A 27,386-nucleotide genomic window follows, 5' to 3' on the forward strand; every position below is an offset into this window, starting at 1 on the left:
GCTAGTTAGATGACAGACTTTGACCAAACATGGTTGCTCAGCCAGATGGGAAACACAAATGAGATATATATATATATATATATATATATATATATATGTTTTATTAAATGTAATAATGAACTTTTAAATAAACAGAAGTGACGATTTGATGACAGTTTTCCTTTAACAAAAGTTGGAGTTTCCAATTTAATCCCAGATCCAAGCAACCAGACACATAAGAGTGATTCGTCTTATTTTAACCAATTCTGTTTTTGTGAATTTTTAATAAACAAACAAAATAACATGTTAATTCACTTTATTAATTAGGTTTATAACAAGTACACATTATATTATATTTTACAAGAACAGATGTCGGTATCAAATTTCCAAACTTAAAATTTCAGGCACGTTTTTCCAAGTACAAAATAAAGGATTATTTATCCTTGACAATATCTCTTGCAATAAGTTCCTTCATAATCTCATTGGTACCCCCATAAATTGGCTGAACACGAGAATCTACAAACGCTCTGTAAAATAAAATATGTAAGAAAAACAAGTTAATGCTTATGTGTGTTGTTTTTTTGGTCCAGCAGACCTAAATGCAAAAAAAAAATACATTTTGTGGCCTTTTCATGACTTTTTTAAACCCACAGATGTCCTAATATCACAGACTTTCTAGCTCTGACTAGAATTAAACTACACCCATAAAATAGCCACAATTGTTATGTATAGCAACGTGCTGTCACTATATATAGACACCTGTCCAAATATAGGTATATTTGGAAGGATAGATTGTTTTGGAGTCCTGTCCACTGGGCTATCTCAAAGTGAAAGATTTAACTGTCGGCAAGGTAAACTCTAACCTTTCATACTCTAAGACGTCAAAAAAGGAGATCCATTAACCTGGGTAATAACTAGAGACAATATAAATTTACTTTTATTGATTAGAATAAGTCAGTCTTTCTCTACCCATTTGATTGACTGCATTTATTTCCCCAAGTTTAACAGAACTACATGCACTCAGGACACTTCATCTCAATGAAGTGGTAATCGGGCAATGTTCCCGCAATGTAAAACACTGCTGTTTCAGGGACATTGCAATTTTTACATTGTGGTGCTTACTAGGCAAGTACTGCCTGACCCTACTACCAGTCAGCTAATGTAAAAGTGAAGGTAATGATTGGTGGATCACGATGTGTTAGACTACCATTTTCACTGGTGCTGAAATATGGGTAATCTACACTAACTAAGAGGCACAGGGACAGAGTATGGCTGCCAAGCAATTGCCTGTTATTGTCAAACCCCTTAAAAACAGTTTGACATAAATCCTTAGGGGGTTGGGGGGGAATTCCCATAGTCTTCTTGCACCATAACTATGATTAAGTGTAGATGTTATGTTTCTTAGGGTGCCCCTTTAACAAACAAAGACAGACATCCCTGCACCCCTCCATAACTAAACCCATGTGTAATGTTAATAAATAAATCCCCTACATACACTTACTTTGCAATTGGATATTCCCACATGTACCCCCATCCACCATGAAGCTGTACACACTGTGTTGCCACACTATTCTGGAGATCAGAAGCCCTGGAATGGGGAAGACAAAAAACAAAAAGTGAATTTTAGCAAAATAGAGGTCTCGTCTCATAAGGCGAAAAAGTATATCAATTCTGCAGAACCCACGGAACATTCTTGTCCCTGCACCCATTCAGCTCATCTTCATAAGTTATTCAAATGTTACGGTGTTAACAGCCATTCTAGTATCATAGAGCCACATTATGACAAGATGATGGTTACTTGGCATACTGCAACGTGTTGATCAAACTGCAGTAATGAAGTCACAAATTAAAACCCCTGTATTGTATTTCAAGGAGCAATATGATCAGTTTAAAAATTAACACTAAAACATTGTTTTAGTGCTTTGGAATTTTCTTTTTCCACAGTATGAGGAGATTTACGAAGGATCATCATGTAAAATTGATACATTTGGTCTTTAAAAAAAACAACAAAAAGTTTTTGTCTATTTACATGTCACACATGTCATGTGTCCTTAAGGGGTTAAAGGATCATTTTATGCACCAAAACCACTGCAGGGCATATAGTGTTTATTTTTTTTTCCTCAACACATCTGCACACCAGTCAAGCCATAACACTTGCTTTTCCCAACAGAAATCACAAATTTGCAATAATGTTACTACTGCAAAGGATTCTGGGCGGTCATATGCAAATTAGTTCAACAAAGAATTACATTATCTCTCTAGAATCTAGAGTGCAGAGTGCGTGTATCTGTGCATAGATATCTATCTTTCTCTCTCTCGTATACATATATCTATCTAATATATATCTAGAGTCTAGTTATATATTAGATAGATATATGTATACGAGAGAGAGAAAGATAGATATCTATGCACAGATACACACACGCTGCACTCATCAAAACATGCATACATTATAAGGGTGCTGCTGGGGCCATTTACAAATCAACAGTTTCAAAGTTCATAGTCACAGCACAAATGTATTGCATTTTTTGGCAGATCCTATGCTAACAACCTAATGCCTGCTCTTCTGAGATTAACCCACTTACTTGGGAATATTAGATTGTTATATTCTTTATTAAAAACACATCATCCTCCATTTTGCTGTTGAATGGTTTAAATGTCAATTCTATAAAGTCTATGACCTTTCACACGAAAACAAGCTACAGAAAGTCCTCCTGAAGTAACCACAAGCTCCAGGAATGCACCCATGAAAAAAAAAAAATCAAGGGTCTGCTATTGTGTCAGCAGGCATACCTGACCGTTAAATGAATCCGTGCTTTATATGCTTATAAACAGGGGAATGCTGACGTCCAGCTTCCCTTCAAGAGACAATGCCTTGAAAAGATCAAGTAGAAACAAACACCAAGGAGCTGAAGGGCAGCTCCATGGAGACCAAAACCGGTGTTAAAAACAGCTTAACCCAATAAGTTAGAAAATTCACTACGTATTACTCATCAAGGCTGGATAGGCACAGTTCCGTTTTTATCAAACTCATATCTATGAAGACATTTCAGGCAGACATCTATATTTTAATTATCAGGAGATCACGGTCCTTTTATGTACGAACGGTTCTTGGATACAATGCATTCTACACTGGTTTATGGTCACTGGCAGCCAGACAATTCTGATAGGTAAATAAATGCTCCTTTGTTTGCACATTTTAAATTCCACCAACAGTCCCTTTCTCACGCATACCAGTATTTCGCCATGGAAGCTGTGCCAGAATCCAAACGTCTTTGGGCATGAAGTTCGAGACAGTTATCCACAAATGTACGACCCACACAGATCTGAGTTTTCAACTCCGCAAGCTTATGTTGAACGGTCTTAAATGGGAAAATTAGAACAAAAACCACACAAGTTTTAGAAAATTCATTAAAATAGATTAGTCCTAGCAAAGATTGTTGCCTAATAAGAGAGTAGAATGATTTGCAAAGAAATTTTACCATCCCCCCACCCCCCAAAAAAAAATCAAAAACACACACCAACAATTTTGTATTATGCAAAATAAACAGTTAAACAATTATTATTATAAGGGGGTTAAACATCTAAGAAGTGGAAAGTATAAATAATTAATATATAGTGCATAATCCTGGAGTGATAAGAGTAACAGACTCGTTATCTATTTAGTATATTTCATATTGTCTGAAAGGGGTTCAGAATGAACCTCTACTTCTGAGACTGTAAGCTTGTTTGAGCAGGGCCCTCATCTACCCATTGTTCCTGTGTCACTGTGTAATAGTCTCATTTATTGTAAAATTTCCCCCTTTCATAATATTGTGAAGTTCTGCAGAATTAGTTAGCGCTATATAAATACCAATAATAATAATAATAACAGGCAGAAGTATTTCTAATTAATTTTCACATTTTGACAACAATACCTATACTACTGGTGTGTTACCAGTAAAAATACACTTAGTCTTTAGAGATTACCTAACAAAAATCTAATCAAGTTATTAACTCCCTGAAAAAGCTGGGAAAAACACTGCAGCCCTTTGAACAGTAAGCACATAGAGCACCCTTGACTAACATTTCTGAGTATTTCAATAATCTTTGATATACGGATGCCGACTGCGTTGAAATTCCATTGAATTTCTAACGCAATCCAAAGATACCATGTGACAAAGTATGGACTACACTTTCTGAGCTTCGCCGTAAACCTTTACCTAATCTCAGCAGCTATTGCAAGCGACCGCTATGGATTCATTCATGGTCTCACTACTCGCAAGAAAACACCTATGTAGGCTCTTGCGATTAGTATTATACTTTTGCTCAGGAGCAGAAAGACTTAGTGGAAGAAGATGGCAGCAGCCAAATCAACTACTTGATACTAGCGAGTAATCTGACCTTCCATTGCACCCCTCTTCCACCTAACCAGAGAGTTACCTTAATTGGCCTTTGTAAAATATGCAAAGACCCCCAATAGCTATATATTAAAAATTAACAGTTTCTTAAATATAACCTTGAAAATGACAAATGAAAATAAAACGTCAGCGAATCAGCCAATAAAAAAAAAAATAGATGTGATGGTGTGTTTATTTCCCAAACTAAATTCAATATTAGCAATATGACAAGTAACATACCTGTAAATGTGCAACTGTTTTTCCAAATGCCTTCCTCTGCCTAACATAGTTCCTGGTTTCTTCAAACATGAACTCACAGCTTGCAAGGGCCATGTCTGCAATCAATAATCTTTCCTGAAAGGTAATGTGAATTACAAACATCAGAAACAAATATACTATTTGAAAAATAAACTCCTCCCACTCAGAAAAAATAAATAAAATAAAATAAAAAAAATCACCCAAACAACAAACCTAAAACAAAACCTCAAAATAAACAGTGCCCACTCCTGAACCGGCTATTGATTTTTAGGAGTAAGCTGAATGTATCCCATAAACCCCAAAGCTTTCCATACATTGTACCACGATGACCAAACAGACTGGCTCCCTGCTTTAAATTCATGAGACAGCTGGAATTAGAAGCACTCAATCAAGGACAAAAACAAAACCCACACAGTGCAGCATGTTTTTAGGAAATACAGACACACGTAAGATGCAAGTGAGCGCATCATTAGCTTCCTGGAATATCCCTTTAAAATCTCTTAATTCCATATAACTGCAATTGCTACAACTCCTATGACGCTTCTCTAGCTTTAAAATAGCCCTTTCACTCCAAACATACCTTTCTCCCATTGTTTCCTCTTCTCTGCCTCTTTCAGGATCTGTTCTTTTCTCATCTATTTATCTTTTACAAAGTAGGGGCTACTTTGTCTTAAATGGACACTCCAGACCCTTAAAACAATGTTAGCTTGCTGAAAAGCTTTATATCCAAGGAGTGTGTCCTCTTTTTTTCCCATTTTGCAAAAAGTGCAGATTTGAATAGAAATTTACACTTTTATAAATTAGCCTGGTTACACCCCCTTGGCTTTCAAGCAGACAACCGGTAATGTTACTTCCTGGTTTCGTTAGCTCAATGCAGCTGACCTGAAGAGGAAACAATTGCCTAAAGCACCTGACTTACAAAGACTTCTCATTGAGCTTTATTGGCAAGTCTGTCTAGGCGGGGTTAGAAGGGGAGAGCTTGCAAAGGCAGCAGACGAGAAAATTTTAGGTTTTGCAAGCTGAGTTTAGGTATATCTAATGAAAAATACATAATTAGATGCATGCATATTTCCATTGGGGGGGAGAGGGGGGAGGGGGTACATCTACTGAGCAGTGTTTTGTTTTTTTTTTATTCATTTTGTATTTGGGCAGGGGAGTATCCCTTTAAGTATTTTTCCAACGCTTGACAATCTTGACAAAGGATGGTGCTTAAGGAAAGCCTCAGTTCCTTTGTCGAACATGCGTGGGAATTGGATCCCATGCCATACTCTGGGCAGAAGAAAGCAGTGATGTTACACCACTACCAGTAATTAGAAGGTGGCAGAAACTGAAAGGAGGATCCAGCACCGTAAACAAGAAAGAAAACAAAAGAAACAACAAAAACACACAGATAGATACGGGTGTATTTCTAATTACTATGTGGGGACTGTTATGAATTGTATGGTGAGTGAGAGAAACACCTTGCAAAAATTAAAATCAACCCACAAACCCTGACAAGCCCCCATCTAACACGCAAATATTGAAAGAGTAACCGAGGGCGAAAGCACCCATGACACTGTTCAGATATGTAGGAAAGCCTCCAATACTTTTCCTTAGGATAAAACAGGTCAGGCTACACTTTGGCCTCCAAGACAATGTCTGCTTTAAAACCAGACAGCACAATGTATGGTTGAAATAAAGAGCCACCATGTAATAGGACACGTTTAGAAAGGAGAGACTACTTTGTCTTTAATAATAGGCTTTCCATTTGCTAGAGGGCTAAACCCATATTTATCAATAGGTAAGCCCTCTAACAGCCATATGCAATATATGACTATATAGCCAGTCATCCTATGAACATACATGGCAAGATCGTGTTGGTGTTAATCATCTCGTAGGATCTTCTAGGAGGCATCTTCCATATTCTTACTCCTACCTGAGAATAAAGGTGATGTGGGGGATGGAGGTGCCAAAAGTCAGAGATAAGGCAGCAGCACCAATATCACTGTCCTTTCATCAACAAATCAGAATGTTTCATTTCAAAAAGTGTAAAAATGCTATGCATCATATCACCGAAGGGTACAGTAACTATCGTGTGTATAAAAAATATATAAATAAAACACCTCACCTGGGGCAGTTCAGCCATTAGGTAGTAAAAACCCTTATTTTCCTCTCCTAACAGAGCATCTGCTGGAAGTCTCACATCTTCAAAAAATAATTCTGCAGTGTCCTGCAATAAGATACCCCCCACAAAATAAAAAGGTTTTCATCAATTAAATTAAACATTTAAAACAAAGGAGGTTCACCATGTTACAGTTGATGTAGGGATCTTTATAGCATTTTGATTTGGTGTAAAAGCAGTATTACACAATTGACTTGCAGTTTGCACACATTGAATGTTAAAGTATAATGGGGTCTATTTACTGAACATTGCGTTGTGGGGAGTTGACATGCAAGGCACAAAAACTCACCAATTCAACTCTGTTTTCCCCAATTTACTATAGTGTAATTTAGGTGGATAAATCCCTTATTTTCCCCCCATACAAAAATAAATATATATACACACAATTTTCAGAAAAGGAATTTAACCTTTGGATTGTATGCACTCTTATATGTACATACAGTAACACAGTATATGACTGAACGAGTTTCCAAATCACAGTCAAATCTCTTTTCCCCAAAGTAGATAAGTTAGCAGACACGGTACCTGTGCTTTCAAACCAATTTTTTCCAGTTTCCGTCCTTTCACAAAGCCTTTGGTACCGTTATCGACGAGAAAGAGGCTGATACCGTGAGCTGGAGTGCGAGATTCACGGTTTGTGACGGCAACAACAATGACTACATCACTCATCCAGCCATTGGTGATAAATACCTACACAAAAAAAAAACACTTTCCAATTATTATGGTTTAATAAGAATCAGTCACTCTTAACCCTTTCAGCACCAGTTGTGTCCTGTGACTATCATAGTGTTGCGTAAATGCTCTAAATTATGAAATAAAACCACGAAAAAATATGTATATTAATAGACTCAACATAGATATGATGTTTTCCCAGGGATATATGCATCAATGTATACCCACAGTCAGTCAGTCTTGTAGATCACATATACAATTCTGAATCAAAGTAAATGTACACATTTTAGAATCAGAAGCCATGTCAACATGACATAAAAGAAATGAGAAAAAAATAAAGACATTTTAAAAAGTACAGATGTTGTCCTGTGGCAATTCATTAGTTAATGGCATTTGACAGGAAGGGATCAAACTCCTAGGTCTAGAGCCGCCACGGTCATGTGGGCACAGGGAGCCGCGATCCATGGTATTTACAAGGAAAATGTTAAGATACATTGATTAACTAGCAGAGAGCCTTACCTTACTACCATTCAGTATCCAGTCACTGCCATCCTTCTTAGCGTTTGTTCGAACCCCTTGCAAGTCACTAAATGAGAAGATTTACTATGGTCACTTTAAACTGGATTTCTTTAAAAAATAAATAAAATAAAAAAGTCCCATTGTTCTCCATACCTTCCTGATAAACCTTTCGCATGAATACCAGTTTCATTAAAAGGGACACTAAGCACCAGAACATCTTTAGCTGAATTACGTTTTCTTAGTGTATAGATCAGGTTTTGACATAACATGGCACGCGGGCGTCCTCTGCATGGCACATGAGGCCGCCAAAGGCAAATGGGCCAGTTAGGGAGATCAGTGGATCTCCCCAGTCGGCCAGGAGAGTCCATGCACTCTGGTGCAAGGGAGCCTTTGGTATTCACCTCCAGGGCGTGCAGGTACCACAGGGAACCTTCAAGCATGCTAGGACGCTTCACCAGGATTTAGGCCATTGCCTTGGGTTACAATGACAATGGCCTGTTTCATTAGAAAAGCACCAGATCGGAAACAAAAAGGTACAAAGGGACTGCACCCGCAGAAGGTGCAGACTGCAAGCTGCAACCACCAGGGACCGCCAAGTACTCATGCCCTTCCCCATGGCAAGAGGGAATAAAAAATAAATAAAAAATAAAGTGACATTTAACCCAGAAATTTTAAAAGGGGAGATTTTTTATTGAAAAGGGTGGAGCTTACGGCAGGCTTTACACTCTTATCTTGACAAAGGAAGTGGACCTTGCCTTAAGCTCCACCCTTTTGTCAGGTGCAGGAAATAAAAAACAAAAACATAAGACTCTACTTTGTCTTTTGATTTAAAGAGAAAGATCAGAAAGGAAGAAAATAAGAACATATTATTAGAGAGAGAAAGAAGCGGAAACCGCAGGAGAAAAGTAAGTTTGAGGTGACAGAGCCACTTTATGTAAACCCGACACCAATGTTGTTATGTTTTACTTAAATAAAATGTAGGGGGGTGTTAAGGGGGAGGTGGAAAGTCTGTTTCTGATTGGCTGCTGGTTACACTTGCTCTCTCCAGCTTTATTTCTATAAACTTTGACAATCTTAAAGGCCATCTTACCTTCCAGCTCCGGGTTCCGTCATAGCAATCGCGCCTATCCATTGACCAGCAGCCATCTTAGGAATATACTTCTCAATTTGGCTTTTACTGCCATATCTTGAGATATAAGGCATCACGATATCAGAATGGAGGCTAAATCCCGGGCCGGTGCAATTCACATACATCCTGGAGAATAAAGAGAAGCATTATTGAACAGTTTGCAAAGGAATGGAGCTATTCACGAAGGTGTGAATTGCCATCGAAACAAAGTGAATTTTAAAATTGTGAGCCAAAGTAGTTGAACTGCAAACATAACAGGTTTTAAAAATGTCTCTATTACTGTGGCCTAATATATGTAACTCACGCTTAAATCCAGACAATTCACACTATAATGAATAACAAATTACGCAAGAAGAAAATCTAATTAATTTCTGAATATTTATTCAGCTATCTATATAGGTGAAAGGATGGTTATTGCTACCTATAAAGAAAGTTGGTGATTTTACTGCGGCGCTTTATTTAAAGGGACACTATAGTCACCAGAACAACTACATTACCTTCAGGCTTTTTGCTGTAAACACTGTCTTTTCAGAGAAAAAGCAGTGTTTACATTACAGCCTAGGGATAACTTCACTGGCCACCACTCAGATGGCAGGTAGAGGTGCTTCCTGGGGCAGTCTTGCCTAGTGTGCAGCACTGCCATTCCATGTCTCTGCCTTCTGCTTGCAGACACTGACCCTTCCTCATATAGATGCATTGATTCAATGTTTTTCTATGAGGAGATGGGGATTGGCCAGGGCTGTGTTTGACTTGTGCTGGCTCTGCCCCTGAGAAGCCTCCTTGACAGTCTCAGCCACTCCTGTGAGGAAGCATTGTGATTAGCTCAGATCACCACTTCTGATGATGTCAGCAGCCAGAGGCAGCGACAGCAGCTTGAGACTTGAATACAAGTAAGATTTTACTATATTTAGGGAGATGGTGGTTTTAACACTATAGGGTCAGGAAAATATGTTTGTGTTCCTGTAATATTGTGATTAAATGGTTAGTCATATACAATGATGAAGATCCCAACTGATAATCTGGCAATACTAAAATTAAAATGTATCATAAATAACTAAAAGAAAATCTTACAATTTGAGATGCGATCATATTAAAATTAAGTTGGGTCATACCCCATTTTTGCAGAGAGAGAAAAAAAAAAAAAAAAGTATCAAACTAGCAGTAATGAATAGCGCTTTGGAATTTTTTGCTCTAAATGTGATATCAAGTCCTCTCCTCCCCCCTCCCAACAAAAACTGCATAATCAAATTATTTTAATTGTTTTAGTTATTTAATTTTGCCTAATTTCTTTTTTTTTTTTTTTTATCTATTTCTGGTCTTTTTTATCCAAGTAAAATATCTTAATTGAAGATTTCACATACATAGGATTCTAATTTTGCTAAAGAGTGCCACCTACTGGCAGTCAAGGCTCAATTCCCAAAAAGATGCAAGTACGAGTTGAGTAAGGAGCCCAGCCATAAATGTTTATATACAACAACAAAAAATCTTTATTAAATGGGTACACACTAATAGCATATCTCATTAAATATGAAACCAAAGTACACAATCATAACATATTGTAAAGCAACTGCCAGAAACATTCTGGGTATATACAAGTGCCAAAGGCGTAATGCATGAAATAACCACGTTTCAATATCATAGGTAACTAAATGAGATACCAATACAATCCAAACCCACAAGAACAAACCCATATAGAAAAAATACAAAAAGCATACCAGACCTAGTGAGAAGCAGGGACAGAGTCAATCAAAAAACTCCCAACGTTTCAGCAAAATGCCTTTATCAAGGGAGCTCCCTTGATATATATCCAGAATTTTTCTGGCAGTTTCTTTACAATATGTTATGATTATGGTTTCATATTTAATGAGATATGCTATTAGTGTGTACCTATTTAAAGTGTTTTTTGTATATAAACATTTATGGCTGTGCTCCTTACTCAATTCGTACTTGCATCTTTTTGGGGATAGAGCCTTATGTAAGTTAGCACCCAATACCTAGTTCTTACAGAGCTCCATTTAAAGGGGCTAGCTTGTATTAATTAATGGAGTGTGCCTACCTTGCTTTATTTTTAATACAACAAACACTAACATTTCTTAATGGTGAAAGTTTTCATATATCTCCTTTGACGCTTGTTATTTTCCCCATTCACAATGGATGATGAGTTTGAGGTATGCAATGGCAGCATGAGTGCACACTCAGCCAATTAAAGGGACACTCCAGACCACCTCCAGACTCAACAGGCAGCAAATGCCAAGAGCACCTGACTAGGAAGGCCCTATCTAGGGCTGAAACGCGTTTGCACTTTACTGGACTTTTTACTGGGACTTTCATTTGGCGGTATTGTTATTTTGTGTATATGCTGTGGTGCTTTGCTGCTTTTAATTTTGGCCATTATTGCAGTACCATACCACGCTGTATTTTATACATATATCTGCCTATTTTTGTCCTATATTATTAATATTTTAATATAATATTTCATCAATTAATAAACCCTTATTTACTCTTGAATTCGTGGAGTCTGGGTCTTCAACTGAAAATTATCGAAAGCCTCAATAGGCACCCGAGAGCGAAGTACATAGAGCCTAAGAGGCTCCATCCTTGTGAGTTCAATCCTCATATGATACAATTGTTTGTTTTTACCTACCGTATATACTCGAGTATAAACCGAGTTTTTCAGCCCATTTTTTGGGCTGAAAAACCCCAACTCGGCTTATACTCGAGTCAGAGTCTGTATTATGGCAATTTGCATTGCCATAATACAGACCGGGGGAGAGGGAGGCTGGCAGAGCTGTAACTTACCTGTCCTGCAGCTGCTGTCAGCTCCCTTCTCCTCCGCGCCGTCCGTTCAGCACCTCGGTCAGCTCCCAGTGTAAGTCTCGCGAGAGCCGCGGCTCTCGCGAGATTTACACTGGGAGCTGACAGAAGAGCAGAACGGACGGCGCAGAGGAGGAGAGAGCTGACAGGAGCTGCAGGACAGGTAAGTTACAGCTCTGCCAGCCCCCCTCTCCCCCCCACTGAACTGCCAATGCCACTGGACCACCAGGGAGTAAGAGCCCCCCTCCCTGGCCAGCTAGCAAGCAGGGAGGGGGGACGAAAAAAATAAAATAAGAAATAATAATAAAAAAAAAAAAATAATAAAAAAAAAATTAATAACAAAAAAAAGGGGTATAAGGACCACTATGGGAGGGGAGGGGGGGTATAAGGACCACTATGGGAGGGATGGGGTGGGTTAAGGACCACTATGGGAGGGAGGGGGGTATAAGGACCACTATGGGAGGGAGGGGAGGGATAAGGACCACTATGGGAGGGAGGGGGGGTATAAGGACCACTATGGGAGGGAGGGGGGGGGATAAGGACCACTATGGGAGGGAGGGGGGTATAAGGACCACTATGGGAGGGAGGGGGGGGATAAGGACCACTATGGGAGGGAGGGGGGGGATAAGGACCACTATGGGAGGGAGGGGGGGGGATAAGGACCACTATTGGAGGGAGGGGGGTATAAGGACCACTATGGGAGGGAGGGGGGGATAAGGACCACTATGGGAGGGAGGGGGGGGGATAAGGACCACTATGGGAGGGAGGGGGGGATAAGGACCACTATTGGAGGGAGGGGGGTATAAGGACCACTATGGGAGGGAGGGGGGGATAAGGACCACTATGGGAGGGGGGGTATAAGGACCACTATGGGAGGGAGGGGAGGGATAAGGACCACTATGGGAGGGAGGGGGGGGATAAGGACCACTATGGGAGGGAGGGGGGGGATAAGGACCACTATGGGAGGGAGGGGGGATAAGGACCACTATTGGAGGGAGGGGGGTATAAGGACCACTATGGGAGGGAGGGGGGATAAGGACCACTATGGGAGGGAGGGGGGGGGGATAAGGACCACTATGGGAGGGAGGGGGGGGATAAGGACCACTATTGGAGGGAGGGGGTATAAGGACCACTATGGGAGGGAGTGGGGGATAAGGACCACTATGGGAGGGAGGGGGGGTATAAGGACCACTATGGGAGGGGGTGGGATAAGGACCACTATGGGAGGGATGGGGGGTATAAGGACCACTATGGGAGGGATGGGGGGGATAAGGAACACTATGGGAGGGAGAAGGGGGATAAGGACCACTATGAGAGGGAGGGGGTGGGATAAGGGCCACTATGGGAGGGGAGGTGGTGAAGGAACACGGGGGTGGGGAGGGAAGGACCACTGAGGGAGGAGGAGGGGAAGTCAGGACATATGGGGGGGGAGGGGGCGGCAAAAAATGTTTTGCCTACAGCGGCAAATATCCTTGCACCGGCCCTGCACACACTGCATTCACACACTGCATTCATACACACACACACTGCATTCATGCACACACACACTGCATTCATGCACACACACACTGCACTCATACACACACGCTGCACTCATACACACACGCTGCACTCATACACACACACTTCATTCATTCACACACACTGCATTCATTATACACACACTGTAAATAAATATTCAATTAATATATTTTTTTTAGGATCTAATTTTATTTAGAAATTTACCAGTAGCTGCTGCATTTCCCACCCTAGTCTTATACTCGAGTCAATAAGTTTTCCCAGTTTTTTGGGATAAAATTAGGGGCCTCGGCTTATATTCGGGTCGGCTTATACTCGAGTATATACGGTATATGGAAAACACTATGTATGTCTCATTTGTTTTACAGATGTAACCACCATATCTATATCTGCAATAGGTGGTATATCCTTTTTACTCTGTATATTTTTCTAAGTGGGTGTGAATTATTTTAATTGTTTCACTTTATCTTTAGGTGTTAAGGGATTACACCTTTCTGTCACACTTACTTTTATTGTCTATTTTAAGTTGGAAGCGCCTACACAACTATACACCTTGTGTATATTTTGTTTGCAAATACTTCTTAGTGAGCTGCATTGGGAAGTCTGATTGAACAGCCACAGAATGTCTGGGCAGGGTTAGAAGGGAGCGCTTGTAAAGGCAGCAGACAAGAGATCTGCAGGTTTTGCAAGCTGTTTTTTTGTTTCTTAATTCTTTATTTATAAGTTTTGATGTTACAGTTCCTACATACATCACAATTAGACTGTACGGTACAGGTTGCAAAAAGGTATGGTACATGGCATACTATTGTTATTAATGATATGTGGGACCAGAGGCGTAACTAGAAACCACAAAGCCCCGGTGCGAAAATTGCCCTGGGTGCCCCCACATACGTCTACCCTCCGCCAATCACCCATACGTTGCCCCCCCCCCCACACACACACACACACGCAGACAAACAGGTATACATGCAGACACACACATACATAGAAACATTAATACAGACACATACCCAAACAAACACACAATGTTTGTCACAGCCCCTCCACCCTCCCCTCTACCCCCAGTCACAGCCAATCCACCCCCACCCTGTCACAGCCCCTCAAGTCCCCCACCATGCAACAGCCTCTCCAGTCCCCTTATGCTCTCACAGCCTCCCTACCCTGTCACAGCCACCCTACCTTCTCACAGTCACAAACGGAAGACATTCATCATACACACATGCACAAAAGGTCACAGGCAGCCCTCATAAATACAACACATTGCAAGCAGATACTACACACACACACACACATACAGTCCCAGACACATGTTTATAAAGACATACATTCACACACAATGATACTCTCGGCCAGACACACACTTTTATGCACATACACAGATAGACAATGCCAGACACACTCCGGCACTAATGTATACACGACTGCCATACCCTACAGTCATGTTTAAAATGATTAGCATAATTGCTAATTTCATTTGTTTATTGCAAAATTAATTTAGTTTGTAAATTATGCCATAACTCGCTCACAACGCAGCGGCACAGGGAGCCGCGACACTGCAAGCTTCTGAACAATGAATACATAAACTAGCTCTGCAAGCTTGTTCTTCAATACAGCTACAGCACCTTATACACACACAATGCAACCCCCATTTTGTTTTCCACTTTGGGTGTTAGGCGAAACTCAAACATGAGGCCCCCACTAAGGCCTCACAAAGTCTAGAGCCGCCATGGTCACGTGGGAAAGGATGGAGTAAAAGGCAATGTCGTTGGTGGGTGAAGCCGCAATCGAGAGAGGTCCCATTCAGCATTATGCCCTCTGCTTGTTAAGGAGGTAGGAGGGCTGCAAAGAGCCTGCATAGAAAGTGTGGCAGTCCTCCCATGGCAGTGTGGCAGTCTGCTTGGCCCCTAATCTTCAGTTGCCACTGCCTCTTATCATCTACTGGTACTAGCTTGTGGCTCAGAGTGGTATTGGCTGAAGTTAGGTCACTGACCGGTTTCTGCAGCTCGATGAATTGTGCAGCATGTGCTATGGTGGTCTTCTCACTGCATCCAGTCGAACATTGAACCCTCTGACCTGTGAGAATTCTGAGGATAGGTTTTGACAGGTCCACCAAGAGGATGGTAAGTATTGCTGTGGTGACACCCCCTCAGTTGGCTGGGTGGGCTTGGGTGTCCAGGTCTTCCACATTATAAAGACCGTAATCTGTCGACGTGTCAGAAAAATCTCCAAGGTCCACCACCATGTCAGGACTCACCTCGCCATACAGCCTCTGCAGCAAATCTGCGATATCGGCCGGAGAATCTGGGACGATCCGGTCGGGGCTTCTTGGATTTCCATCTCATCGCATGAGAAGCACCTTCAGGTTTGTTTTGGGGAGGTTGTGCCCCTTACTGCTCTCTATTTCGGAAGTTTAAGTGCCGCGTTTTTAGAGCTCAGCAACCCTGTGGCAAAGTCATAAGGCCTCACAGTTTGTAAATTGGCAAAGGAGCAGCACCTTGATTTACACCTACAATCTGCCAATGCTCATACATAAAAAGGATACAAAAAAGGTTAAAGGTAAGTACTCTGGGACTACTCTGAATTCCATACCTGCATGGAATGTAAGGTATGCCAAAGAAATGTGTGGGTTAACAAATTAAACAAGTCTACGGAAACCCTTGGGTTTTGTTTTGTCTAACAATGCTCAACGGACATTCAAATCACAATCAAAAATAAACTTAACAATAGCTAATAGATGAACTATTAACTATATAACTCATTAAATGAGTTATACAGACTGGTCAGAATGTTAACACGTTTAGTGCTCTATATTTAAGTGAAGGGAGTTAAATTATTTAACGATCATTAAAAAATGCACACAATGATAAAATTCACTCTATAGGCACCAAAACCACTTCATCCCAATGGCTTTTCAACCTTGCAACTGAAAACCATTGCCTTTTGCAGGAATAATTTTGTTGGCATTGCAAGGTTAATATGCCACTAGTGCCTGTCCTTTTGACAGTAAATAAAGGTGCTTTCGCCTCAATTGCCAAGTTTATCTCAACCAAAGACCATTTGATTGTCAGAGTGGCATTTTTCATTAAAGGTTGATGATCTCAGATGCGGAGCTTCGCCATAGAGACCAGTGCACAGCAGGCTATAAGGCAAGTAAATCTTGGGGGAGGGACACCTACATAGGTAGGGCAACACTATAGTGTTAGGAATATATGTTTGTATTACATAAAGGAACACCCCAGATTGTCCTGCACAGGCTCTGCAGCATTTCAGTTTATCAGATAAAATGAATGAACCTGCTACCTGAACAGATAGCTCTGTTAACAGATAATTGGATGCCATCATGTTACTCCATTCCCAATTCCCTAAATCAAGAGTGGGGAACCTTTTTTCTGCTAAGGGCCATTTGGATATTGAGAACATCATTCGCGGGCCATACAAAATGATCAACTTGAAAATTAGCCTACTACACATTTGGTCAACATTAACTCACCCCTAATGTGATGGCTGGAACTGCTTCTCCTTGGGGAGGAGTGTGGTATTAACTGGTATTGATCATGATGTTGCTACTCGCAACTGCTTACAAGCTTACGGGGAAAACAAAACGTAGCTCAGACAAACTCTCTGACACACACAGATGCATACTACTAACAAGCTCATTGACACATGCTCACTGATCCGCACGGTCACTTCAGACAAGCTCACTCACTAGCAGGTACATATACACACACAAGCTCACTCTCAGTCATGTGTTGCCAAGTAAGCCTACCTGGCACTGAATTAATGGGAGCAATAGGGGATAAAGTTACCATTTTCCATCATCTTTCTGTCGGCAAGGTCAGCTGCACAGAAAGCTCCTTCCCTACAGTGCTCCCTCCGACAACTGTAATGCAGTCGCACCAGCCCCCAGCACTTCCCTCCTTAATTCCCTTGGACACTCACAGTCAGAGAGGAAAAAATTATTTGTCATCAGGGCTATTGGATTTTGAGTCCGAACTGCGATTGCCTTGGCAGGGTCAGACAAAATTATTTTGTGTGCCTTACACGGCCCGCAGGCCGGACATTTCCCACCCCTGCTTTAAATAGAGGTACAGGTAAGGATGCGGTTCTGAATCTTTCACAGTAAAGGAACATGATAGAGCAGGTAGAGACTCGTACTGCAGGTGCACACTATACAGGTACTGATACTTGGACATTCTGAATGATGGTGTGGGCTTATACAGTGATTTTTACTAGTCCGGATACAGTATTACGGAACCTCCTTTAACCATAACATTTGCAAACAGCACAGGTTGTTGTAGCACTTGCATAGTGCATTTGGTAAATGTGCCTGCTGATATTCCTAGAACAGAAATTAGACACAGAATTTCAAAAACTATTTATTCTTCAGAGACACTACTTGACATGAATGTTTAATCCTACAATGGACAAGCATATATAAAATTTGAAAATACATTTACAGGAATTTCCTAGATTACTTACTGCTCCTCCCACACAACGGCAGATGACAGGATGTCCCCACCAATGCCACCATGATCCTCTGGAATAGTGGCTCCTAAAAGACCCTGTTGTCCGGCTTTCTCCCAAACTTCACGGCTCACCTGTCCAGCTTTCTCCCACCTGAAAATAGGAAACAGTACATGAAAATGTGTAACAAAATTACAAGTTTTATAATACAGTAATATATACACACACACACACACACACTATAGTGTATAAAATCGATGCTATAGGAGTTCACATGGACCAGAGACTCCATGCTACATACATGAAGCTGCTTCCCCACAACTGAGTAGGTGAATGACTGCCAGGAACAGAAGAGGCCTGCGCCTTTATCAACACTATCCAAGGCTCTGTGTTTGACCTTCGAGCCAACCAGGTGGTAGTGGTAAGGTGAAACAGTTCAGAAGTCTGAAGGACTGCATAGCATGAAGACAATTATGTTAAAACGGTATTAGAAAACAAAATGAACTAGTACGGCAAGCTTAGCATGTGGAAGAGCAAACAACCTCACCATAGCTTTACCAGTAAATTTGATGGATTCTGTAGTCTGACGCGTGGTAAAATTGTAACCATGTTTAAGGCCAGTCAAAATGACATTATAATGAACTTAACATTACCTTACAATTTTTCACATTAGTTGCTCAGTAGAATCCTACCATAGTTATTAACTAAAGCAGGGATTCCCAATTATTTTTTTCCTTGGAACCCTTTGACATTGTATAGCCAAACGTTTGAACCCCAATCTAAAATGTAAAAAAAAAAAATGTTTTAAATGTGTGCTGTAGAGTAGCGCCGCGTAAACCTTTCAATGAGCAGAGTGTAATGTTCTCTTTTGCTGGCAAATTCTTTTTAGATCTGGTTTAATTGTTGACAATTGTATTCGCATGTCTGCAGTTGCGTCAAGTCGATTTCAATACTTTGTTTTTGTTGCAGAGTAAAGCGAGAAGCCAGTTTCACATAAGTATGTGCTGGCGATTGGCAATGGAACTTTGCTTGCCCGCTTGGACAATTCTGGGTATTCTTTGCGTAAATCACTCCAAAAAGCAATAAGAGAAACTTCTTTGTATTTTTGGCTTAGTTGGCTGTCAGAAGTTATATCGATCAGATTCTCAAAATCTACATCAGAAAAATTGGCTTGATGTCTTTTAGAATGGATTTTGAGCCCACTCGTTGTTTTCATTCAAAAATGGAAAACACTGATTAATAGATGTGATTAAATGGTGAAGATGATCCACAATTTCATTGAGAATTTCACCTTCAAGTTCAATTTCTGATTCTTCAAGGAAATCCTTAAGTGTTGGCAAAGAGTTCAAATTATTTTGCTCATCAGATGAGGTCCAAAACTGCAGCTAAAAATAGTGTTTTTCCCTTGGAGTGATAAACATACGTCATTTAATTTTGTGAATATGTCTGCAAGATATGCTACTTTGGATAACCACAGAGTGTTTGTTAAATCGATCAGATAATCCAAATTTATGATCCTGGAAATATGCAAACAACGCTTGACGCAATTCAAAACATTTAACAAGGAATTTACCTCGTGATAGCCAACGGACTTCTGAATGCAAAAGCAGAGCAGAGTGGTGACTACCCATATAATTTTATATGTAAAAAACAGATACAAGATATATATTTTAATACCTTTTTTATTGGACGAACAGAATTTTTTAATGACAAGCTTTCGGGTACGAAAATATACGATTTTTTTTCCTGTTTTTTTACATCTACATCACTGGACAAATACGGCTACAATCTCTACTTGAACATATAATTTTAAATAGTCGTGACTGTAATGGTCGACTTTTTATAAAATTAATCATCTGGACCGATTTGTCTAGCACAGTTTGAAGTGAGATTGAAGTATTTTTAGCTACCAGTGAGAACTGGTGTGTTTTTTGCTACATTTCTTATTCATGTCACAGCGCTTGCCACCTTCCCAACCATTGCTTTGGCCCCATCACTGCACACATCTACACATTTGTCCCAATTTATACTGTGCATGTTTATGATGCAGTTAAAGATGTTCTTCTCACCAGTGGTTTGAGTTTTTAAAGTTTCACACAGAAGCAAGTCTTCAATCTGTTTGTCAAAATTATACCTAACAAAAAACAACAACATTGAAAGTCCTGCAACATCTGTGGACTGGTCTAATTGCAGTGAGTGCCCATCACATTGATGCAGTCGAGAAATTAGTTCAGTATGGATGTCATCAGCAAGATCAGCAATATGGCGCAAAACTGTGTTGTTGGAAAGTGGCACAGCTTAAATTTTTTTTTTTTTTTTACTTAACTGCTCACTTAAAATACAGGACACTATTTCTTTGGCACATGGTTTTGTTAGGGATTCCCAAATTGTGTGTGTGTGTGTGTGTAAGAAGCCTCTGTGGCTCTTTCATTAGCATTTTGACATTTTTTGCTCATAAAATTGTTTACTCTTCTCAGGGCCATCTATAATATGAATAGGACCCTGGATGAAGCATTTCCTTGGGCCCCACACACCCCCCACCACCCGCCCCTTGGGCCCCACACCCCCTCAATTACACCCAACCCTCAAATCACACTGACAGACACAGACACATACACACACAGAGACATTAAGACATTCACAAATACATACTGACACACAAACACACACACACTGGCAGACATATAGACACACATTCAGACACATACACTGACAGACATATTGACACACACATTTAGCCACCCTCCAGGTTCTTACCTTTTTCTGGAGGGTGGTTTCCCTGGGGTCCAGTGGCAGGCTGAGGCAGTTGGGAGTTCTCCTCTGGAACTCCCCTCCTCCCGCGTGGCTTTGATCTCCGGTGGGATGAAATGACGGACGGCACTCACTTCCTCCCAGCCGGCTGCCGAACAGGAAGGGGCCCGGTCGCGCTGTATAAGTGTCACAGCGCCTGACTGGGCCCCTGCTGACACATGCCCACCGGGTTGCCCTTAGTGCATGGGCCACCCGGGGCCCCTTCTTAGTGTGCGGGCCGGTGCGGCTCTGTGCAGCCGCAACGCCGGGTCTATGGGGGCTGCGCAAATCGCAGGGCCCATGGGGCAGCTGCTCTGGGGCCCCCCGGAGCAACTGGGCCCAGGGCAGCTGCCCCGCGTTAAAGACGGACGTGACTCTTCTGATACTCCTTTAGACTTCGCTTTAAAAAAAATCAATGTCTTTATCTTTGTACTCTGCGTGGTTTTGCTCACAATGATGACGTAATTTAGCAGGTGCTAATGAACTGTTTGGCAATATTTTATTGCAAAGTACGCATTGTGCTTCAGGATAATCTTCCTTTCTGACACTTGTAAATCCAAATGACAAGTAGCGATCATCATATTTTCTTTTCTTTGTGTGCTTTTCTTTTCTTTTTTTTTTGACTTGTCACTTGTCTCTGCTACTTGAGGAACAGTAGAGTTCCCTGTTTTAACCAGCTTTCCAAATTCATGGTTGTTTATTGGTGTAAAAAAAAAAAAAAAAAGAAAAAAAAAAAAAACACACCTTTGAAAAATACAGCTCTCAAAACCTGACTGAAAAGGATGCCGATTTTGAGAACGCTCTTAGAAAGAAGAGGATTTTTGAGTTAGACTTGGAGCAAAAAGATTTGAACACTTTAAAAAAATTCAGTTAACAGTTTTTTGCCCCTCAAAGAGTCTTTCTATGTCCTTATCGTACAGAGTGTTCCATCTATGGCAATAACAGAGCTTTAACCATCAGCTCCACTCTATCACTCCTCTACCACGAGTGACAGAAAATGGCTGACGGCTGGGCGGGCTCTCTCACGGACGAGCCAAGTCTAAGTGGCTGGCTGATGGCAGGGCTCAAGATTGTGCTTCTGCAATCTCTGCTGTTTCTGACCTTCCGGGAACAGCAGGTAGCAGCGACCATCTTGGATGCGACAAAATGCAGCGGAACCCCAGTTTTGTCTCCGCGGAACAACAATTGGGAAACGCTGCACTAAAGAATTCAAAGTAAATTCACAGAAAATTTCAAATTTAAGGGCAGAGTAGCCAGACTGGAAGCATAGCGAACGTAGATATTTTTTTATAGAAAGGCTAACTAGTAAAGTTCTCTCAGTCAGCTTTATGAGAAGCGTTTGATCGGACCATGGAGAGCAAAGCAATGACATCAGATGGGGTGTAGAAGGCATCTTTGAGCTTAGGTTCCAGGCTGGCCAACAATGACACTGATGGAGGTTGAGTTACATTTCAGGCAACAGAAAGTTTAAGCTCCGAACATGCAGTAAACAATAGCTAAAACACTGCACACATAAACTACACGCACCATGACCACTACAAACCACTGAAGAGGTCACGGCCCTTGAAATAACCCTTTATGATCTCATTTTGGCAAGTAAAAGACTTGTTGTTTTAATATAGTAAGACAAATGTCACAAACTGCACTTCAGAATACTCTTGCACAATGGCCTAATAAACATATTGAAGATTCAACAATATTTTATATCCACTACTTCATATGTAGTTAAAAAAAAAAAAAAAAAAAAAAAAAAACTTACTCCGTATGGTGAGGGACTACTTCCTGTTGGAAGAACCTTCTGGCACTTTCTCTGAAAATATCATGATCACCATTAAATACGCGTCTTGTACCAATGTCCATTAAGGTTTTTGCATGAGAAGTCTCAGGGCGTGCGTCATCACTTGCTTTGGAATGTTGGCACCTTAAAAAAAAAAATAAAATAAAAAATATATTAATATTTTCTGATAGATCGAAGTTCTAAGCCACATATACAGTTCTAAGGCACAACATGGTATGTGTGCCATCACCTTTGCAATTATGTTCACCCCTGCCCCCCACTCTCCCAATATTAGTGTAAAAAATAAAACCAGGACTATAGTACAAACCATGATAAACCATTTACAAAATAAGGATTTATATACATGGTGGGATTATCCATATGGGAGGACTATAAAAAAATATATAAAAAATAAATAAATAACATATTAAAAATAAATATAAAATAAAAAACATGTCATATTAATGAGAGCCAATATTCCATGAGTCAAATATATCACCTTTAACTGTACTTGCAGTACAGTATGAACACCACCAGCACATGTGCAATCCAGTATGTGGCACATTCATTCAAGGGATTGCAAGAACATCTTAGACAAAGTCCAAGCACATAGCGTACCACTGTCTGGTCACAGCCCCTTCTATAATAAAACGACATTGGTCCAGATTCCTTCCAGTAAGCCAAGGAGTGAAAGGGAACTTCTCAAGTGCTTATATCCCAGTTTGCAGATTCTGATATTATATACCCCTTTGAGACTGGATGACGGATCTTCAATTTAGTTTACTTTGAATTATTCCACAGTTTGTCATATTGGTTAAGATTTCCTTTTTGTATTTTGTTACAGGTATTTTTATGTATTCAGATATCTGTTCCCATGGTTTAAATAAGTCCTCCAGTATTCTAACTCACATGCTAAACAGTGGACGCTTTGAAATTAATTACCATTTAATGAAAATGTTACTGTTGGCAACCAAACCTCAAATATTTTTTCTTTGTTCATATGCATTACCAATTCAGTTTGACTTTTCTAGGACAAAATATCTTATTTTTTTTGTAAATACATTGTAGCGGATGGCATTGGGCTGTCCTCAAAGGTTATGTTAAAAATGCAATTCGTGTATTTATTCTCATGTATAACTAAAATTGTATGTAGCATTCGTGTGATTGTTCGGTAGTTTTCATCCGTATTTCATACGAATGAAAACTACCGAACCATTAGACCACCCCAGAGAGAAGTGTGTACCTTATTAGGCTTTCACACTTCTCTAACCGCAAGTTAATTGGTGCAATCGGTACTTTGTATATGTATCTGGGTATCTGGCCATCTTACGCACGAAAACTCAACGGTGTTTGGTCGTCGAGTGTCTGCAACTCAAATCAGACACTCAATCACCGGAACACCGGTGAGACCTCCAGAGCTACGTAACTCCCGAATGGAGGGGCCAACCAGACCCTCGTTCGGTGAATTAAAAGTACCGAACAAGGGTATTCATACGAATACCGATTTAATGGTGGATGTCAAGGATTTCTGTGTATTTTATCTCCCGAACGGAGACCGACCGCAGGGCCAAAACACATGGAACCCTTTTCGGCTACTACCTCATGTGCGGTCGGTCAAATTGTCTCTTCCACCTAACTCCCGAACCCCTGGTCCGATCTGGGTGAATTTTGAATATGTTGGTCACCCAGATCAGGGCTACCAGGGGGTGCCACTTAGAGAATTGTACCTGACTGTTTTGGGGTACATCCAGAAACCGGGTAAAACTGTATCATGTATAAGTGGATTACCCAGGACATACTTGAAAACGAGAGAAATCTCAATGTATCTTTCCTGGTAAAATATTTTACAAATAAATAAATAAGTCAAGGGCCCAAAAGCATTAGTTAAAATATGAGACACAGGTCTTAAGTAGATCTTTTTTGTTAATCAACATTTCCATTGAGGATGTAGGGAATGAATATCATGGAAGTCCACCACTGGTGAGACACGCAGGTCTTTCACATCATGACGATCAATCTGGCCACGCAGGGCCAAACTAGGAGATATCGCAGCATGCTGCATATATAACAGAATTGCCTATAGTTAGGGAGGCTAATTATTTGGCGAGTATCCTGTATGATGTGATCTTTGGTCTTTGTGATGTGAGAAGAGGCATCACTCACCAACCATGGATCCTGAATTAATAGTTAGAAGGAATTAGTCAAATTAACCGTATAACACTTAGTGGTTATGGTGTTTATGGTGTTTCTTTAATATAAATGTCTCAAACAGACATCATCCTTGACCTAATATTTCTGCAAATTAATAAACAGTCCTCAAAATCTCTATGGAGAATAAGTTATCATGAAATGACAACGACTTCTATTGATTGGCCTTTTTGGAATCAGTTTATACGGAGTGTTTTTTTTTTATATCATTCATATTTCGTATTAACGTTAGTGTTTAGCAAATAGTAACTAATATTCTACAAAACCTGTTAACCAGGATATGCATTTAGTTATAAACACATTCATGAATTAACCAGATTTTATTTCTCCTGAGCTAAACAAATCAAAGTTTGAAGAACCATTAACTTTCCACCTTGAAATAAAATGTTTAAAGGGAAACGCCAGGCACCATAACAAATTCATCTCCAGCTCCACTCACTAACTCTTCCAGGAGCCATGTCACTGTTGTACTCCCCTGCACATGTGAGAGTACAACACTGAGAACAACTAATCAAGCAAGACTACAGGATCTTCCACTAACCACATCACGCTAGCAAGAGAAGTGGGAATGGACAACAGTTAATGAGAGAAGCTCCTAGTGGGGTCACATTTTATCAACCTTGGGCTTCACCATAAGGCTAGGCAGACTCTGCTTTGTCTTATAGTATCCTAATGGCAGTGAACTTCCAACGCAAACAATATGAGAATTTTATAAAAAGGAATATAGATAGATAGATAGATAGAGATAGATAGATAGATAGATATGAGCTGCACTCACAGTCTTTTGTAAAATTCCGAGTCTTTATTGGACATGCATTAAAAAAATAAAAATAAATAAAAAATAAATCAACGTTTCAGTTATTTTTTATGGTACGATTAATGTACATGTATAACATAGGTCACTAATCACTATATTATGCTTGCACTAATGATTGAGGTATTGGCAATTGTGTCTTGCACTTAATGCATTCACCCACTTATTATAAGCAATTACTTGCTTTATAAAAGGCTCATGTCACTTTAATCTTTACCAGCACGTCTGTTCACTATACCGATTTGAATAACTGGGGGGGGGTGGTGTGTGTGTGTGTGTGTGTATATACCGTATTTATTCGAGTATAACGCGCAAAATTTTGTACCGATTTTTAATCGAAAATTAGGGGTGCGCGTTATACACGTGTGCGCGTTATACTCGAATAAATACGGTATATGTCAATCAATCAATGACTGTCCAAGTAGTGACAGAGCTGTTTTAATAAAATGAGAAATTAGAGAATAATGTCTGGCTCTATGACTTCTCACAGATAACAAATGCATACAAAGCAATTAATATTAAGAAATAATTTAATGAATGGTGTTAATGTTGCAATAAATAATAAGTGTTGCATGAAACCTGAATCCTCTCTGCACACTGATAAACACTGTACGTGTCCCTTTATTACATCTTGTCAAAAAGTAGGGCAAAGTTCACACCCATGAGAGAGCGAGATATGATCAGAATCTGGAATGCCTTTAGCAACAGGAGTCAGAACATAACACTTACTACGTAGCAGAGTTAAAATATGAATATATTTTGCCTGTTTCACTCCCTGCTCCCTTTCCATAGGGTTGTTGGACTACCACTCCCATCTGGATGGCTTTGTGATGGGGGTGTCGGATGCCTGTGCTGAGAGTTACAGAGGCCTGCAACAGCATATGAAGGTTAAACGAGTTGTGCACACTGATAAACACTGTATCTGCCCTTTTATTTAAATCCCCTTCGAAACTAGGGCAAAGTTCAGAGCCATGGAAAGTCAGAGGGCTGTGAGCAACTTGTGCCAGCTTACAATACTCACTGGGTCTATACCTTTTAGGGATAGTCATCAAAAGAAAAAAAACACACAAAATAACATTAAAAGCTTGATTAATAACAATCTGCCTGTATCTAAGCACAATTCAGATAAATACTGGAAAAAACAACTTTTCCTATAAAGTGGAGTAAAACCAGTTTTGTTACCACTGGCAAGTCAGATGTTTGTGGACTACACTGCCCAAGATGCACAGCCATCCTGCTGGATAAGCTTTATAGGAAATCTAACTTATAAACATGTTTTATCTATCCCTGCATTATATCACAGTGATATGGCATAGGAATACAGACATTATTTACCTGATGTGATCTCCAGCCCATAGAGAGCCCCTGGTTGATACACATGGGGCATGCTTGGTGTAGATTCTGTTTAGCTGCTGGGCTGATCTCCCCAATATACTGAGCCGGGTGGCCATTGTAGACATTGCTCTGTCACAAAATGCACAATGACAGGGTGTAAGGCAGGAAGTAGCAATAGTAGAGGTGGAGACTGCTGGTTTTATATATGGACGTTGCAAGCTATTGATTCTGGGGCGATTGCCAAGGGAAGCTCAGCGTCGCCATCTAGTGGCCGTTTGTTGGAATTGCGTTGATTTCCTTTCACTGAAATTAAAAAAATAAAATGAATTTTTGAGTGTGTATTCAAGAATGCGTAAATGTGTGAGTGTGTCTGCCAGTGTGGGTGTGCATCTCTGCCTGTGAGTGTACCTGTCAGTGTGTGTGTCTCTCAGTGAGCGTGTCTGTCTGTCAGTGAGTGTTTCAAATCAGTGATATTGTGTGTCTGTCATTGAGAGTGTGTATCAGTGTGTCTGTCAGTGAGTGTTTCTGTCAGCGAATGTGTCTGTCAGTGCTTGTTTCAAATCAGTGAG

General features: G+C 40.3%; 1 protein-coding gene across 1 annotated transcript; it reads right to left on the reverse strand.

Moving 5' to 3' along the window:
* Window positions 1-278: 278 nt before the first annotated feature.
* On the reverse strand, window positions 279-26,999 carry ACADL (acyl-CoA dehydrogenase long chain). The gene is made up of 11 exons (XM_063428723.1): window positions 26,818-26,999; window positions 22,443-22,604; window positions 17,909-18,046; window positions 9,059-9,223; window positions 7,969-8,035; window positions 7,303-7,467; window positions 6,724-6,825; window positions 4,599-4,712; window positions 3,214-3,341; window positions 1,481-1,567; window positions 279-506 (listed from the first exon to the last, which is right to left on the reverse strand). Exons 1-11 carry the CDS (start codon window positions 26,940-26,942, stop codon window positions 413-415), a joined length of 1,347 nt encoding a protein of 448 aa, XP_063284793.1. The 5' UTR covers window positions 26,943-26,999; the 3' UTR covers window positions 279-412.
* Between the last annotated feature and the right edge of the window lie 387 nt (window positions 27,000-27,386).

The sequence above is a fragment of the Pelobates fuscus genome, chromosome 8 (genome assembly GCF_036172605.1).
Source record: "Pelobates fuscus isolate aPelFus1 chromosome 8, aPelFus1.pri, whole genome shotgun sequence".
Lineage (NCBI taxonomy): Eukaryota > Metazoa > Chordata > Amphibia > Anura > Pelobatidae > Pelobates > Pelobates fuscus.